We start from the raw sequence: 18518 nt of genomic DNA on the forward strand, positions 1-18518 counted from the left end.
AATGCCAAACTACTGCCTCTGGGTGAACTATTCTCAAAGACATGCTAAAATCAGATCCCAAAAGGGGTTTCGCCTAGTGTCTGGACTCCAAAGGGATTTAAACAGAAGCTAGACACTGCTCAAAAGGAATGGCTCAAGCCATGTACAAAAGACAGAAGTTCAGGCCTCTGGAGAATCATCAGGTCAAAGTAGGGTTTTTTGGAACACAGCTTTAGCTGAAGCATCAGAGAAGGACAGAAGCTCCTAACACATACTTACAAATATCGTGGACAACTCAAGTCTCTGTAAGCATTTAAATACCTCTGCTAATATGAATACCAGAAGTGTAACTGCTGATGAAGCTTAAGCTCTTCAGCCTTATTTCAAAGGTGAATTCAGGCACTAAATTTTTTTAAAATATTTGTCTGTGTTCAATTTTGACTAAATCATCCATCAAAGGGTCATTCCGTATTAGCCCTTCCATTCTGTATATGCACAATATATCTGTTTTACAGGAAAAATGGAAGAGGTGAGTCATTCTGCTATTAAAAATATTTCTATTTTAATGTTGTTTCTATTATGCATACTGAATTAGTTAAACAGGAGAAGTAGGATACCTCATTTGGAGTTAAATTAATTTCATTCTGACAGTCATGAAATACAGTGGGGTTTTATCATCTAACATGCACTCTGTTTTTCAATGCCAGATTTTATCTTTCAAAATAATAATTAGTAGTAGTTTTAACATTTTCTCAATTATAAAGACTTATCATTTAATGGATGAAATTTCCATAAACTTTAGTGAATACATTGTGTTAGCCTACTATGTTCTGTATTATTTGGCTACTGTTCTTACAATCAAAATTTTAAAAGGAGCTTTAAATATAAAGAGAGAGGGAAGAGGCAGAGAAGATAAATTATGCAACTGAAAGGAGTGGTTGTTTTTCTCTTTGTCTCTTAAGTGCAAATTCTTCACTGTGTTTCCCAGACACCATCTGTTTCTAAACTCATCACCAAACATAACAGAGCAGATAGGAACTTCTAATAGGAGTTAAACCTGCCAACTTGCAGAATGGTCTGAGCTTTCTCAAATAGGAAAAACATGATAGTACAGAGTTGTTAATAAATTAAAGAGAGGCAATGGGTGTCACCTCAGATGATGCAGTACACCATTTTAGGGATCCTCATTAGAATCATAGATGGCTCATTACTTTACAATGTTCCTGCACACTTGCTTTAAGAAGTCCAAACTACATTTAGGCATTTAATAGCAGGGTCCGTTTCACTAAGGATAGGTTTGGGGGGGGGTTAAATTATTTTTTAAAGCCTACTACTAAAGCCTGAATAATGGGTCCCACCTGCTGAGGGCCTCACTCCATTTGCAATTAGATATCAGTGAAAGTTTGGAAACATAGAAACTTCTAGAATTATTTACATCAGGAACCCACCTGTGCCAGTACCCTTTCTGCAGGATTTTAGAGGATAAGGTAAAAGAACCCAAGATGTATTCAGGTATATGACAACATGACACAACAAAAGAGCTCCCTTCATCTCCAGAGAGGTTTATATCAGTTCCAAAATGCTAACTATTTACTGTTACTTCTAGAACTTCTTATTGGAAGAGCAAGGTACCATTTTTAACCTGGTTATACTATTGAGTTTAATGATAGCACTGTGCTTACTTAGAAATGAGTTTTGCTTTTCCCTCTCTCCATAGTATGTGGGGAGAAGAAAAAAATATTTATTTAGTTTGGTCTAATAATTAACAGTGGGAAAATAAGTTATCAGAAAAGCATCTAAATTCTTTTGGTGAGTTATACATCTATTTTTTAAAAATATCTATGATATAAGAATATGGATTGGACAGGAACCATCAAGGTCATTGTTATAGATTCCTGCTTATAGATTCCTGCTATCATATCCACCCATGTCAAACAATTTCACACAGACAATATTCTCTGTAATAAACATATTAAGAAACATCACTCTTTATGTGAAATTGTTTGTATTATCTATGCAGATCATATCTCTAACAGATTACATCTTTTTCAAACAAGAAATCCTTAGCAAGTCTGACATATGATGTCTTTTCTGCCCTTCCCCAGTCCTGCCTGTCCTTCTCCTTCATTCAAAACAATTCTCTTCTTTCTGTAGCCCCAATAATTTATTTCACACATGGAACAGTTTCTACTTCCAAGTAGTTTTCCAGATAATTTTATAGCTATCAGTAGACTAAAAAGTGCTTCTGTTGTTCCCTTGGTAGTTCTATTAGATTAAATCCATTAGCATACTCACATATACACACACTACATTTTGAGCTCTTCCTGTTCGTAACATGTGACTCTATTAAGATGTTATTCTTTCTTGTTGCCCATACAGATTCTACAAATTTGGATATCTTAGTTTTCCTTAGCTTAGTTTTTAAATCTTCTATTTTACTTTACTACTACATTAATTCGTCACAGGTTCTATATTCCTGACCTTGCTGCCTCAACACAAATACATTATAGGCAACCATCTCTGCTCCTGTTCTATATTCTGAACAGCTTCACTGAGTTTTAAACGCACAAAATGGTTGTTGCCACACACTTCATTTCTGGCTTCTGCAGTTGCAATCTTGTGCTTTGTTACTAAAAATAGAGCTGCTTCCACCTACCTCAGCTGGAAAGCTAATTACAGAGCTGGTAAACAGTGCTCCTCCCTATTGAGCAAATGGCAGAATAAGGAGTCTACTAATGCACTAGGGTACACATGGTCCTGTGGGTCTTTGAAATCTATCAAGTGTCATTTATTTAATCATTTGTGGCTGTTTGCTTCATGGATAAATTACTATTTAAGTAAATAACTGTTTGACTGTTGGATCAACAAATCAGGGAGAAAAAGAACAATCAGCCCATTTTAGGAAAAAGTATTCTAGCCTAATTCTCAGCTTGTGCAAATCAGAATAATTTCACCGAGGTAAACAGCATATTGTTGATTTAGACTAGGTAAAAGTCTAGTTCTCTTATTTCCTGCAGAAGAGGGGTTATTAGAGGACCGACTGCAGCAGCTTAAAGACTTTTTTGAAAGTTATTTCTGTCACATACAGGCAAGAACAAACAACTGCCACTGTAAGAAAGCACCTTCTTCCCTTAAAAGTACTCTCAGCCATGTCTGCAGTACAGCAGCACGTTGCCTGGAAGACATTCCTTGCTGAAAGATCTTAAGGTAGAAGTGCCCACGGAGTTTAGATGCTGTACTGTATTTGTCAATGAAACACTGGTTTCCCTGCTCCGTGGGACTGATTCTTACCATATAGCCCACTACAAGCTTTGTTGGCAACAAGGTTTCAGCCCTCACTCAGTCAATAAAACTCAACTCATTTTCAGCCATTACTGAGGCAACAATATATAGATAATACATAAGCGACTGTTAGAATCACTGTGATATAGCTGCAGCCCCAAAGCAAAACTGTAAAATACCCGTTACGTTTGTTCATCCAAAACACTTTCTGGGGCCAAGAGGGAATATAGACTTCTGGAACTGCGATTTTTTCTTTGAATGCAGAATATAGGAATAAAAGAGATAGAAAACCACCAGAAAGACCAATTTTAAAAAGCATTTCTATTTCTCCCTCCTAACCTCCCCCCCCCAAAAAAAAAAAAAAAAAAAAAAAGAGAGAGAGAGAGAAGTATATAAAACCTCCAAGACTGTACTCAACACATTAGAAAAGTTTGGTGGAGGAGAAGAGTATGCTACTGAGCATAAACTATTTGCTCATCATCATGTTTCTGTCATGTAACAGGTATATACTATATACAGTGCACACAGGGACAGAATTGCTATCTGAGGTTAAATACATTATTTACACAGCTCATTTGGGAGAGGAGAGGATGAGCTCCCTCTTCTGTCTCCCATTTTCATGAAAAGGAAAGTCAGGCTGTCCTTAGCCAAGCAAACTACCTCCTGTTGTCAAGGAATTGCCAATTTTTAGCAAAAATGATTGGAAAAAAGAAGGTAAGATGGAAAACTGGACAGAAATGGAAACGTGTAGTATAAGGAAGAAGAAAATGCAAGAAGGATGAAAAAAAAAAAAGAGAAAAAGAAAGGCATGAGGAAGTCAGACTACAGAAAATCAACAGTATTTCAAACTCTGCATATTCCAAAGAGTGAAAACAGAGAGAATCCTCTGGCAACAACAGTGATGGGAAAAAAGAAACAGAATACCAGCCTTCTCATCCTAAACAGAAGAAATACAGAGAGTATAAATCTGCACACCACAAGGCAGTCCCACACCATCACACCTAAGTCAACTCTGAGGAAGTAAATTCATGCACCAGGACTTGCGTAGTTGTCATTTTAGCATAGTGTTTCACCAGAACTGACACATCTTGTTTCCGTGGTATTCTGTGTATGCATAATAGAGTGCCTCTGGAGAAAGTCATAAACATTTTTCACATTTAAAACCTAAATAAGTGTATGTGCATGTGTGTGTCTGTATACACACATGTGTGTGTGTATGGGGCAGGGGGCTGGACAGTGATGAAGGAGTGTGTGTGTGTGATAGAATTCAGTGCACAAGCAACATTAAAAGTCAATTGAATCCTGGCTTTCAGTCACTGATCAATCTTCCTGTGTTTTCAGACCTTTCTTTCTGACCTAAATGACCACAAAGACAGTAAACAACATATTTGTAAGTTAGATAAAATATGCTTATTATAGTAGGACAAACACTTTTCAAATGATAGTATATTCCACAAAACAATCCACAAAAAAAAAAAAGCATACGCAGACAGCATAAGCAATATTTTCCCTGCAACTTGCTATTTCTCCCAACATTAGTTCTCACCTTAAGGCAGAGATGTGATAACCTTTAACCCTGGGAGCCATTTCTAATTTATTCATTCAGATTTCAAAGACACAACATTGACAGCCACTTTCCTCACGTGCTACACAGACCAACTTACACATATAAATTACTCACGAGTATTTTTAGGTGGTCTGCTTCTGTTGAGTTGAACTTGCCAAACGGATACGGCAAGTAAGGTGTGCCTCCACCTTTCTGTTAAGCTAGTATAAAGTTTCCAATCCCCTTGCCAAAAAATTACGAGAAAGAAAGGAAGGAGGGTAAAAACGTGGAATGTGAGGAAACCGTTGAAAATAACTTAATCCTTTTAAACGTAAGTTGGCCCTACTGGATCTGTCTTGGGCAGTCATGGAAAAGGCACTTTCAAACTCACACTCTTTAATGAATGAAGTGACTTTGTGAACCTTACATTATTCACACCAAAAAATTACATATTTCACCACACAGGTATCACTCAAACTTCAACCTTCCTAATGAATACATCAGCATGTGCAAACACTCCAGAGCCAAAATGAGATTAATGGAAAAAATTAGGGATATATTAAACAGGAGGGAAGGGGAATAACTAAGCCTTAACATGTTCCTTCATTCAATAATTGTCTGAATCAGGGGCATTGATTAAAGAAGCACACATTTTAACGTACAATACTGAGGCATATGAAAAAGAACTTTATCCCGTGATGGACTGAGAGTACAGTAGTTTGCTGTATCATAGTAGCACCAATTTCAAAAGAGTTCATAACCATAATTATCTGCTTATGCCTCAAAAACCTAGCAACCAGCTATGCCAGACTCCCTTCATCTGCAGAAAATTCATTGGAAGTACTTTCTGACTACTGACCAAGTTTCATACAACACAGATATTTAATTTTAAAAGCCTTCAGATGATGAAACATTCAAATTTTTCTCGACAATTCAGTAGCTAAAAATCAGCTACAGATCGGTCTCCACAGCACACAAAGCCTACAGGTAGGAACACAGGGTAAATACAGACTCCATCGCCTTACCTCAGCTATGTGCGGCATTGGGTTAAATCCACAGAGATTGCACACAACTTTCTTGCACTCTGTACATGTATTAAAGTTGGGGGGATCCTTAGAACCAATATTTAGTCCAGTTTTACAAAGGGGACAAGACACTTCAGGCTGGCTGGCTTTCTCCGGTTCCGACAGCCCAGCAGGTTTCTTAGCTTCAGCAGCCTGAGGTTTACCATCTTTAGCCAAACCAGGTTTCTTTTCTAAATCAGATCCTTTAGTCGTTAAAACACTATCCGCTTTTGATGGCTCTGATTTTTCGGTCATAAGAGGCTTGGCTTCTTTCTTTACAGGAACAGCTTTTGGAAGAGGCTGAGCCTGACCAGCCTCTTTGGGGGCTGCCTGAGAGGCTGGCAGCTGTGGTGGAGGCTGGGGCTGCTTCACTGCAGGACCAGGCGGAGGTGGGGCTGATGTCTGAGAACCCGGCTGACCCGCTGTGGAAATTAAATTCGAGGCCTGGCTGAAGATTGAAGCTCCAAATCCAAAGAGTTTCCCAGTAACTGTTTCTTGTGGTGTTGTAGGCTGAGGCTTAGGGGCATCAGTGATGCCTCCCAGATTAAGGCTGAAACGCCTTGATTGCTCAGGAGTTTTCTGAGGTGGCTGGGGTTGAGACGCCAGCTGTGCTGGCGCTGGCTTGGGACCTGCCCCTGCTTGTGGGCCCTTGGGAGCTGGTTTGGTATCAGGCCTTGGGGCCGGTTTTGTTTGTAACTTCTTAGGATCATCTTTTGTTTGTGTTGGCTCGACAGGCTTTTGAGTTTTAGCATCTGGTCTAGCCCCAGGCTGAGACGCAAGCTTGGGATCTGACTTCTGTCGAGACACTTGTGGAAGGGGTTTGGAATCTGGTTTATCCCCAGCTGGATGTGTGTCCTGTGACGGCTTGCAAGCTCTGGCTTTGGGGAATCTGCTACTTTCTGTTGAGTTGGTGGAGGTCTGGGACCTGCCGAAATCTGTTTCAGCCCTGGTGCTGCAGACGTAGGCACAGCGTCTGTCGTAGGCTTCTGTACACTGGGCTGTTTTTGCTTATCTTCAGCCTGTGTTGGCTTGGCCTGATCAGACTTTGGAGTAAGATCTGTTTGCTGGGAAATCTCAGTAGGCTCAGGGCGGGGTTGTTTCAGTTTTACAGGGGGAGAGCCAGGCAAGGACGGTTGCTTTTTCTGTGGCAGGGGTTTTTTCGATTCTGCTAGTTGCAAAGGATCAGGTTTTGGAGAAGCATCTTTCTTTTGAACTGGCGGTGGCTGGGGAGATGGTTTAGCTGTTGAAGGTGGAATGGGTGTCTTCTGTTTGGGTGGAGGCAGCTGTGGCCCGGGACCATGACCTGGTGCTAGGTCACCACCTAGTGCTCTTTGCATCTGGCAGTTTAAACAGAGCCATTCCTTAATCTGCAGAAAAAAAATAATTTTAAAGGTATTGTCATTAAGATAAGACAAAGTTAATAAAATCAACGTAATAATAGGCTATTCTAGTGTATGGCTTGTTGCAATATTTCAGACTTCTGTGTAAAAAGGGAGAGATATTACCACTAATATTGTTTTGTGACTAACATGCCCAACTGATTTTTTCATTCTTCTCCACATTCCTGTGATTTGAGCTATCGCTGAGCCCATGCTTCTAATGACTTCACACTCAGTTTACACACAGCTGAATATTGGAGGATAAAAACCCAGCAGAATGAAAAAATGCATTGGAATTTCATGGGACCCAGCAGTGATTCATTTATAGCAATGATTTGCCAGAATAGAGAAAAAAGACAAATACTGTTAAAATAGTTTGACACATCAAGTCTGCTGACAGAAAACAATAATCAGAATTAAAACACAGTAAATGCATAATCACCTTTAAGCATATATCTATCAAGCTCTTCGTACAGCTTATGGTTTTGGTAATGGTTTAAATTACAGGGCAGAAGTATTGGCAGTATACGTGTATCCAATGAAATAGGCACAGAGGTGTGTTAATGGACACCATATATTACACAGACTCATACTTTGCCACCAATTTGAGGGCAAGTCTTCATTTGGAATCAGTGAGGAGCTTTGCCTAAGCCCTGATGGTATTTTAAGAGCCATAATTAGGTTTCCCAAAATTCCTTTGTTATTAAAAGAAGCTCCCAGGTAATTACTGTACCCTTGTATACAATGGGCCCCTCTTTTCAACACAGAGGAAAGGGAATAAGGCAAATAATGTATTTACCCATGTTTCTCGTCAATTTTAGTATCTCACAATTTTAAAACATTTTTTCTCCTTCCCAAGAAGTATTACTTGAGAAGGAAATTGTATTTTCTAATAAGACAGAAAAACCCAATAATCCTAAGTGGTCATCCCTACCTTTGCTGTTGTAAAGCCTCACAATCTGAGGAAGGATCAAGTAGGCTAAAGCAACATGTGGTCAGGAAGCATCACGTGCTATTTTCCACATTTTACATCGCTAGCAGAAACATTCTAGGCAGCAAAAATGCCATTCAATATGGCACAGAGTCCCGTGGGCCTACACCTGCAAGTAGATGCTTAAGCAGGTCATCTGTAGCTCTACTTCTATGCTTTAGTCTGCGTGTGAAACGCAGGGTACCAGCTGCGGCATTTGCACGCACCACTGCAACAGAGGGAAACTGCAATTAGGAGGACACAGAATATAAGACTCAGATCTTTTCCCCTAAGGATGAAGATTTCTGGATCCTGTTTCTCATTCAGGTCTGAAATCTCTACCATACACCATGGGATGAATCTGGAGGTACTACATGCAATGAAAGATTTTGTCTGCGTAATATTAGAGCTCACTGGAAGGAAAGAATGCTGATGTCATGGACTGAGGCAATGAATTCATTATTTTGGTATGCTTTGCCAGCCTTATATTTTTCCAGCAGCAAAAATTAAAAGAACAGTTGGACGCAGTTCCCTAAAACACAGTTATTCCAATTACTCTTATAAACATGGTATATACACACTCTGGAATATGAACTCACTATTACTAACAGCTTCACAAAGAGATGCCCAATTTTGGCCCCAGTTGTAAGTTCACAGTAATCAAATTAGCATTCATAATAATGCTGCTTTTATTTTCCATTTTCAGTGCAATTTTTTTAGATTGTTTAAACAATTCTCTGATCTACTTGCAACCCATATAGCAAATGACTGTTAAAAAGTGAAACCAACTGAAATAAAATTGGAACACGTGTTTAAGCTCTGCTTTGAATTATTAAAGGAATTAAGTTCACAACTGCACAGAGGACCTGAGCAAAGATTACATTTAGCTTAACTCCCATTTTTTTTGATTGGTGACCAGTTCCCCTACAAGTCCCCTGTCCAAGGGACAATTACTTGCAATAAGTAAATCTTAATTATGACACCTCATTTTAGATATTAGTAATCTAATTTAATTAGATACATATTAATATCATTTCTGGATGAATTCTTAAGGGTCTTCTAGAAGGTTTAAGTTTAATCAAAGACCAGACTTAAGCTGCATACTCTGAACATCTACCTCAGCTGTCACAGATGTCTGGCTTTGGCAAAGGGACTACAATTTCTTATTTAGGGATGTGGGCTCTCCTCTACGGTGGAGAAAGATAAGATCTTGTGAGGAGCTTTTCAAGTGGCCTAAGTGAGAAATGTCTTTTCCTACTAACCACAGAACTTTTACAGAGATTTGGACAATGCACTTTTCATAGTGATTCACTGCTCCTGCTTCTTTTTGACACCTCCACTTGCCTCCTTTTTTTTTTCTTATTTTAAATTAAAGTGCTGTACTCTAAAGTAAGATGACCAAATGAAACCATGGCAGTAACAGGTGCCTACCTGCTCTCACTCAGCTTCCAGGAAATCTAATTTTAAGTCATTATGGCACCTTTAAGGCCCCAAATGAAGTAGCTGTAGGGTTGGGGGGGGCTACAGAATAAGCAGTCTGAGTAATTCTTATATTTAAGGTGTCCAGATTCCAGTTGCATTTATAAGCATTTAGGCTTGTCTTCAACATGCAGCTGGTCCAGTCTGACTACTACCTAACTGGAGTCCAAACAAAAGTTAATTCTATACTACAGTTTTCAACATAACCTTGTGCAGAAGACAAAACCTTAACTCTCAACTGTTATTTTTTCCTTATCTTAAAAAAAAAAAAAAATCTATACATACACACACACATGCACACTCTTGGTATTAAACTGAAGCCTTTAAAACTAAAAATGAATTTGCTACTCCTACAGCTGAACTTCAAAATGGAAAATGTAGGAAGTTTTACTTCACTGTATTATTTTTTAAATCTTTCTGGTTTAGACATAAAATTCCTCCCATGCATTTTAGTGGGAGGAATTAAGTGCCAAAACCCTCATGTCATTATAGCTTACACACATCATCTTCAAACAAATACAAAACTGCACAAACTGTAGCTCTGTGATTGGAACTGCAGGAGCTCAAAATGAAGTGTGCTACACGATGCAGTTTTGTATCAAACACTGGCCTGTTCGTTCTACTGCAATTACAGAGATTTTCCATAAACTTTAACGGGAGCAGGCTTCTGTTAAATACAGATGCTCTTACACATTATTACAGATAAAGTAAAACTTACTGCTGCTGAAGATACCTAAAATACTAAAGTTTGTCTATCCTTAAAGGTCTTCCTGGACAGCAGTTCTGTGACTTTCTAGTTTTTTTCTCCATATTTCTCACATCTCTTCCTAGAATTAAAAGGCAAAAGTTTCCAGAGCAACATGTGAGCTTTTGCAGTTCCTGTCTACTTGTAAAGGAGATTCTTCTTTGATGCTGAGGATCCCAAGCTGTCTATTTTTACACTGGTAGATAGGGGTGGAGGCTGGGTCTTATTTCTAGAAGAAATCCATGAGTGATTTTCTTCATCCTGAGACCCATGCCACTAAGTGCCATGACTAGGACTGTAAATTTGACAGATTTCATGCAGTATTTTTGTTCAGATTTCAGCCACTGAGAACAGAAAGGGCTACCTTGCTTTCTAACTCACTGATGTAGAAACTATATGCCCTCATAACAGCAAACAAGTAATTAAAATGTATTTTATGTATTCATCAACCATAACATCTTAAAAAAGCTTCATAAAGACTCCACTAGTTGGGAGCACCAAATGTATTTATTCACAGTGTTTTAGTAACAACATCCATGGAGAATTACATTGAAGAAAATTGTAGCACCATGTTCCATAGCTCGCCTTTCTTTATGCATTCATAATCTAACAGTTGACTCCAATAACAAATACAAGCTACACTTCAGTTCTCCTTATCCCAAACAAAGCCAACACAACTGAAGGCAATCCGGAGCCTATTCCTTTCTGCAAAAGTGTTCTAACTAGGCAAACCCATCAAAAGCAATAGGAAAACTGTCAGAGAGTGAGTGCATCGACTGGCATGCTCAATTTCTATTCCTGCAGATGATGTAGGGGAGGAAGAGAATCCAGTTTGATTCTAAGATTCCAGATGTACATGAGGAAGAAATTTTGACTTGCAGATTGAACATATTTCATATAAAAGTTACTGGCACACAGTATGAATGTAGCTCTCAGAAGCCATTTTAACAGTCCTTCTGCAGAACAGAGCTGCATTCTAAGGCAATGGGTCTCATTCTCATTTAGACCAGTCATTTGGTGCTATAAAAAGGAACTTTAAAATATGCATAAAATATTAACATCCCTTTACATCGCCACAGAAATGTAAAAATTTATAGAGTCTTTACATTGCCACAGATATGTAAATGAACTTTGCTGACATTGCTCAGTGCTGCCCCAAAGCTTTATCAACAAAATCAGTTTCTAGTCTGGAAACACATCAGCCCATTTGGTTCCTGACAATTTCAGAGAGGAGTGAGGACATTTCTGCCAAGATGATGAGAGAAACATGAAGAATAAAGCACTTTGCGCCCATTATTTTATGCAGCTTCATGTAGGGTGGTAGAATACTGTAAGAGACAAGAAACTAGATCAGAAAATCCTGTTATGAACAAAAAAGTACAACAACTATCATAGAACAAACTGAACTAGTATGTCCACATAAAACTGAAAAGGTCTTCTAAACAAGCCTGGGCAATACTAGAGACAAAGATTTCCACCATCCTTCCATGAATAAGATCTCAGCTATTCGAAGTAATTACATTGAAACAAACATTTAACTATTGTACACAGTATGCAACTGATCCTCATTTGAGGCAAACAGATCATCACTACAAAATAAATATTTACCTTCCTTTCAGATATCAGATGTAAAAGGCAACTAGGGAGTTTATCAGGGAACACTGACTCAAGATGCTCACAAAAATGATGCTAGGTTGTAGTCAGCAGCATGGTCCCCAGGTATCCATTCCACAAACCACAGCAATGGTTACAAGCACTATAGCTTGGTGCTAAACCAATGTTTGAGCAAACTTTTTAAATAGTCACTTTAAAAGACTATTTTTTTAATGTTACTTAGCTATTTTAAAACTACTAAAAACCATTACTGGATGAATTGTGTTATGCAGTTATCACAAGCTTAAAACATACTCCACTACTCTGCTTAAATTACTAATACAAAAAGCTATAGTTTGCATATGAACTATGAGTGTTTGGGGAACTATTATTTTATAGCTTATATAATTAGAATCATAAAGCAAAATAGTGAACATAATCTTTTGACTTTTTTTTTTTTTTGGAACGCCAGTATTTCAGAATATCTAAAAGTTAGTTTTTATAGCCAAGCATGTGTTTAAGCTGCCTCATGCACAGGACGAGGAAAAAGACACTTAAACACAGCTCAGTGCACTGCATCATGCATCACTGCAACAGATGCTGATTGCTTTCATTAACTGCATCGTGATTTAATATACCAGAAACACATGAATGATTAACAAAAAATATAACTGCAAATCGAGACAGCAGCAAAGAAAAGGTTAACAAAGTTCATCTGTGCTGCACAGAGCTCATCCGAGTGAATATCGCTGGGATTTGAAAACGGATTATGCTGTCTGGTCGGAGCAGGGCTGGGCCATGCTTCCTGCCCAGTGATTACCCAGCAAACAGCATCTCCACATCACATGGCCTAACATAGTAGTAAATTACAGTTGCTGAGCAACAGCAATACTGGCGCAGATGGCTCACTGCAGTTGACATCTTTAGCTATGCAGATTAATTTATTATTTACTTGTGTTAAAAACTGGACAGGACAGTTTTCTGGGTTAATGAGAAAACACTCCAACATATTGGAGAATATTGCCCAATTAAAATATGGAGAAACTATTTGCCATGCATAGGTCTTTGTTTCTTTCAATGTTCTGCCCCTTTCGTAAAAGGAAAAAAAAAAAGAAAAATCTACAGGCCATCAATACTATTAATACATCTAATCCTAAATGTAAAGCAGAAATGTAGGCACATAGTCTTCCTCTGAGAGAGAAACGGTGTGGGAGTGTGTTTAAGAATATTCCACAGAGAGAAACAATATTCTGTACTTCTATAGCCCTTCTATTTGAGGATCTTTACAATTTTCCCAAATGCCTATGTAGCAGTTCTAGCTAGGGGCAGAACTAAAGGAACTATACTAACTTCATTTCATCACAAAAATTGTGAATAATCTCCATTTCCATATAAATTGCAGTGTTAGTAACACTGGAACCCCCTCAAGTACTCTTTGGACCAAAACAAATATTTCACACAGAAATATTTCAAAGTTTTATCATTTTTAAAAGACAACTCAACAAGGCTTGTTTGAATCTGCTCTCTGATCAGTTTGAACCCAGACTAAACTCCATCCTCTTTTACAGAACACCTCCAGCTTTACTTCAGCACATTTGAGAGTTGATATCTAAATTAATACTTTGAGAATGTTAAAAAAAGCTTTGGGTTTTGTTGCAGGTTTTTTAACTCATTTCTTTACAACTTATGATTATAACAGCTGATGGTCAGATTCAAGTCCTTAATTTTTTTCTACTTTGTTTTGCATTACTTATATAACCCTGAATATCCCCCCAAGTCTAAGTTTACATAGGGCTTACAGTTTCAAAGCTATTTTTCCTGGTATTAAAAAGCTTAGACTTTATGGCACGTCACTATCCACAGTGATGGCAGTTTTATTTTTGTTTATATGTCATTTCCAGTCCATGTTGCATTCTGGTTCTTATGCACTACTACAACACAGCAGGGTCTAGACTGCAAACCACAGGGAATATTTCAATTCAATCAATAGCTTCCTTTACTGTCACATAATCAACAAAGATTTAATAGAGTCATTTCTATTAATTTTATTGTAAGTATAAGCAAAACTTATCTGGATTCACCAGAAGAATTATAGTCATCTTCCTTATATGAATAGTATTTTAAATTATTATATATTCCTTTCTCTGTACAAGCTAATAATAACGATAATAACTGAAGAAAATTAATGCATTTCTGACTGCTTAAATTCTCTTCAGTTACTGAAAAATCTTCATGCCCAAGATTTTATTGCTACTTTATTTGCTACTGTTTAGGATACTTGGAGATGCAAGACATTAATAAAAACAAATACAAATACAAAAATCATTATGAAGATTTGAACCAAATCATGATATTCTTAAATCACCAAAGGCTGTGATATGATTGTACATAAAAATGGAAGCAGAAAGAAAGAGCAAAAAATCAAGGCTGTAGTATCTAGAGCAACTGATACGGAAAATTCCTAGCTCTACCAAAAGAAGGGGGGAAAAAAAAAATAGACATCCCCCCCAAAAAAATTCCAACAACAACAAAAACCAAGGAAATATTTTCAGATTGGGTTAAAAAATTCTTTTTCCTGTTGAATTGAAAAATAAAGGTGTAAATCCAGTAAAATGTTCTACTTGATCTGAAATTATACACTCCACTTCGGGAGACTCGACCTTTCCCCCCCCCTTTTTTCCATTAGGATTAAGTCAACTTTCATTCAGACACGTTGTTTCAAAAACAGTCAGAACAAATAAAATATTTTTTAGAACTCACTTTGCCTCCATCCAGAAGAGCTTTTGGCACATAAACAAATCCTACATCAATACGCACAGTTTCACATTATCTGAGTGTGCAATTTTCAGCAAGTATCTAAGTAAAAAATTATACCTGGCTCCAAGACTAATTTTAAATGGTCTCTCAAAAGCATACTGAAACAGTGGATGAATTACGGACTAATATAGATAAAATGCATGAAAAGTAATCCCTCCTAAAAACTACCTAGAAGACAAGCATTCACATAGGCACACATACTCATCAAGGGTGGGCTCACAGAGCAGAGCTCACATACAGCCAAGTTTCCAATATTAACAGTTTTAACACTCCACTTGATCATCAACTTTACAGATGCCCATCATAAAGAACGTAATGATATATTATTACACTTTAAACCCTTGCTCAGTCTGTGTTGTATGTATCTTCCAATAACTAGTTCAAAGGGGATGAAAATTTACTCAGCTATCGAGCATATGCACTGATCATTTAGATTTAACTATAGTAGTTCATGCTTTTTGCCTAGCTTTATCAAAAACTACACATAAGTGTTTAAAAAAATGGATAGTCCCTCAGATGTCCTTGCTCATTTTCAGAAAGTGTGCTCCTATTCAAATGTTCTAGAGGGCTGAATCTTTTTTGGGGAAGTGCTGGTTTCTGTTGCTAATGGCTCATGGGAGTGGTTTTGGCAAAAAAAAAATTTAAAAAAATGAGAAAAATATATCACCATGTAATAAAATAAATACACACCTGCTACAAGGTTCTGATGTGTGTGAAAAGAAAATGGAATAGAGTACCAGTCATCAAACCTGTTTATATAATTTTTTCCGTTACTTTATGCAACTGTTGCTAGGCATTCATGTGCCGTGGTGATGAGTGGAGTGTGAATACCTAGACAGACATATGTTACTGAACACATTATGTATGGTGTGTTATCTCTCTAGACTGCTGTACAAAACCAAGATACCAACTATCCCTTTTCCCCAAGGCGACCGCAATGTCAGATGGTTCAGAGAAATAGTTCAAGGGGTCTGACCTTGTGGCAATACAGGTATCACTTTCTGCTCTTAGTTACACAGTTCTCTCTAGTGAGTTAAAACAGACAGAGTACATGTACTACTGCATTTTAAATAAGAGGTTTAAATGAAAAGAATGAATAAAAATTTTAAAAATCAGCACTTTTTGTAATGGTTTTACAATGCATGCAATCTACTTCCTGAGCCAGTTTGTAAAGCCTGCTATATTCTTTCCAGAATCAGCTAGAAATATAGAATATAGAAATTTAGAAAGATCTAGATTGGAAAAGTAATTCACTCTGTTAGTTTTGAAGACTGAACTATCCTGTAAGAAACTTGTAAGAAGAATACCTTAAGAAGGTAGCTCAAGCAGCCATACAGGGGAAAATGTTAGAGAACAAAAGTAACATAAATTCTTTTCTAAATAAATGCCTTTCACTCTCCCCACATCCAATTTGAAATTATTGCTTTCCGATCGGTAATGTGTTTTAACATAAGCAATAAAAACAGTGGCTATAAAGGGCATGGGAAAGGCACAACACAGGATTACAAAATCATGAAACTTGGCAAAAAGAACAGCAGGAAAAGTCAAAGTATAACAATAAGAGGTGAAGATACAGTCAGTAAGTGCATGGGTAAGAGACAAAGACTTTTGGTCAATAACACTTTTGGAGAACTTAAAATAAGAGAAGCCAAAAGAAAAAACTTGCACCATAATCAAGAAAACTGACAGCTAAGACACAGACCATGGTTTTCATGCTAGACAGGAAGAAATGTGTAAACTATTGTAAAGGAGGAATCAGAAACTTTTGTTAATAATTTAATATTGAAAGGAAAGGGACATTAGAAGGAAAGTTTGAGAATAACTCAAGTGGGAACCTTTGCAGCTGAAATACGTCAAATTTTTTTTATGTGCCAGAGCAGGTTCTATTACTTTGCTCCAACTGTTCAGTAATAGTCAGATGTGATTTTTGCTGCACTTCGCTGCAGATTGGAGCAGGACACCCACAACGAAGTTTCAGCAAGACAGCTGGTGGTGCAAAGCTGAGCAAATGAGAAAAGTCTGAGTGGGAGTCAGGAGATTGGAACTAATAGCTGAATAAATTAGATGTCCAATACCTTCATTTACTGAAATGATTTCATCATGAAATAAATGCATATCCTGCGTTTATTTCAATGTGTAATATGAAATTCAAATCTGCTTTTACATATGTATGTAATCAGTTAGTCTCAAATGCAGCTGTATTTATTGTCTTAAAGTCCTGAATTTCTCACTTACAGAGTACCCACTTCAAAAACTAGTAGTTATTCACGGAATTTCCAAATACTTTGAGATCTTCTTACATAAACTCTCTCTCAAAATCCATTTCATTTGAACATACCAAATATGTTGACCATTTCCATGGGAAATCTGAAGTTTTTAAAGGAAGACAAACTTGGAGCTCCAAGAGACTCCAGGAGCACACTACAGAAATAAACAACTTAGCACCCACAAATAAATGTAAGAAATTTTGGCCTAAAAACATTCTGTCAGAACTTGAAGGTAAAGTTTTCTTACAAAAGTTCCTCTTTGACTTTAACATCAATGCACCACACTTCTTGTCCGTTATACATAAATATATTTTTTTTTTACCCCAAACTGTCCAGAATGACATGCTTTATGACCTTTCCTCATATAAGCTTTGAGCCTATATAAACTTTGAGCACTTGGTTAGTTGCAGATGCTCTGAAATTTCTGCACAGGGCTGTTCAAGTCACTCCTTTTCCAGTCCAAGCATTAATGCCAACTATCTCAATTCTGAATTTCCCTAAACTCAAACAAGAGAGTACACTCCTAAACGATGCAGTGTGCTACCAGTGGTTACTGCAATTAGTCTTTCAGGTTTAAATTTGCAATCTTAACAACAAATCAATAAATAATATACTTGCTGGATGCAAAAAGCCTGCTGTTTGTTACCAGGTACCCACTAATAAATATGCACACTGGAAAGAAACCTAACTGCTAGCAGTGTTCTTAAATCATTGTGGTACTAAGCAAACAGGTTGTCCAGAGAGGCTGTGAAGTCTCCATCCTTGGAGATACTCAAGACTGCTATGAGCAACCTGCTTTAGGTGACCCTGCTTTGAGCAGAGGGTTGGACTACATGATCTCCAGAGGACCCTTCCAGCCTCAGCGATTCTTTGATTCAATTTTAAACGTACGGATATTATTTGTCAGGTTCCAAATATAGCAGCAGTCTGTACTTCTTCCTATCAGCATCTCTGATCAGCTAAACTAATACCAAAACATGACAAAAATAAGCTTCGCAAATACCCCTTCTGGCTATTTTATCACTAGTTAGTTTTCGGTGCCAGGTCTGCTATGCTTCAATTTCTATAAATTGACAAAAGTGTTGGTACTGAAAACAAACCCAAACTACATTGCAAATTTTAAATTAGCATATCAGGATGTATGAGAAGCTGTTCAAGCAATAAGAAGAGATCAGACATGCATATGAAGCCTTATTCCCATGCAGAGCAAGTAAAGGATATGTATAAGCGCATAAATCAAGCTACTACAAACATCAGGTTAGAATAAGTTCATTTGAAGTCCTAATATTACTTTCTATGCCATTTCTATGTTATATAATTACAGCAAGAATGGTGATCAAGGTTAGAAATAGTCCACAGAGATCTCTTAGCATCCCACAAGAATGAAGTAACCTGAG

General features: G+C 37.5%; 1 protein-coding gene across 1 annotated transcript in view; it reads right to left on the reverse strand.

Moving 5' to 3' along the window:
- Positions 1-18518, reverse strand: part of PCLO (piccolo presynaptic cytomatrix protein) — a 378058-nt gene that overhangs the window by 351440 nt on the left and 8100 nt on the right. Inside the window, 2 exon segments of the mRNA XM_050905865.1 lie at positions 5833-6819; positions 6822-7238. Of these exon segments, the coding sequence (XP_050761822.1) occupies positions 5833-6819; positions 6822-7238 (1404 nt within the window).

The sequence above is a fragment of the Gymnogyps californianus genome, chromosome 1 (assembly GCF_018139145.2).
Source record: "Gymnogyps californianus isolate 813 chromosome 1, ASM1813914v2, whole genome shotgun sequence".
Lineage (NCBI taxonomy): Eukaryota > Metazoa > Chordata > Aves > Accipitriformes > Cathartidae > Gymnogyps > Gymnogyps californianus.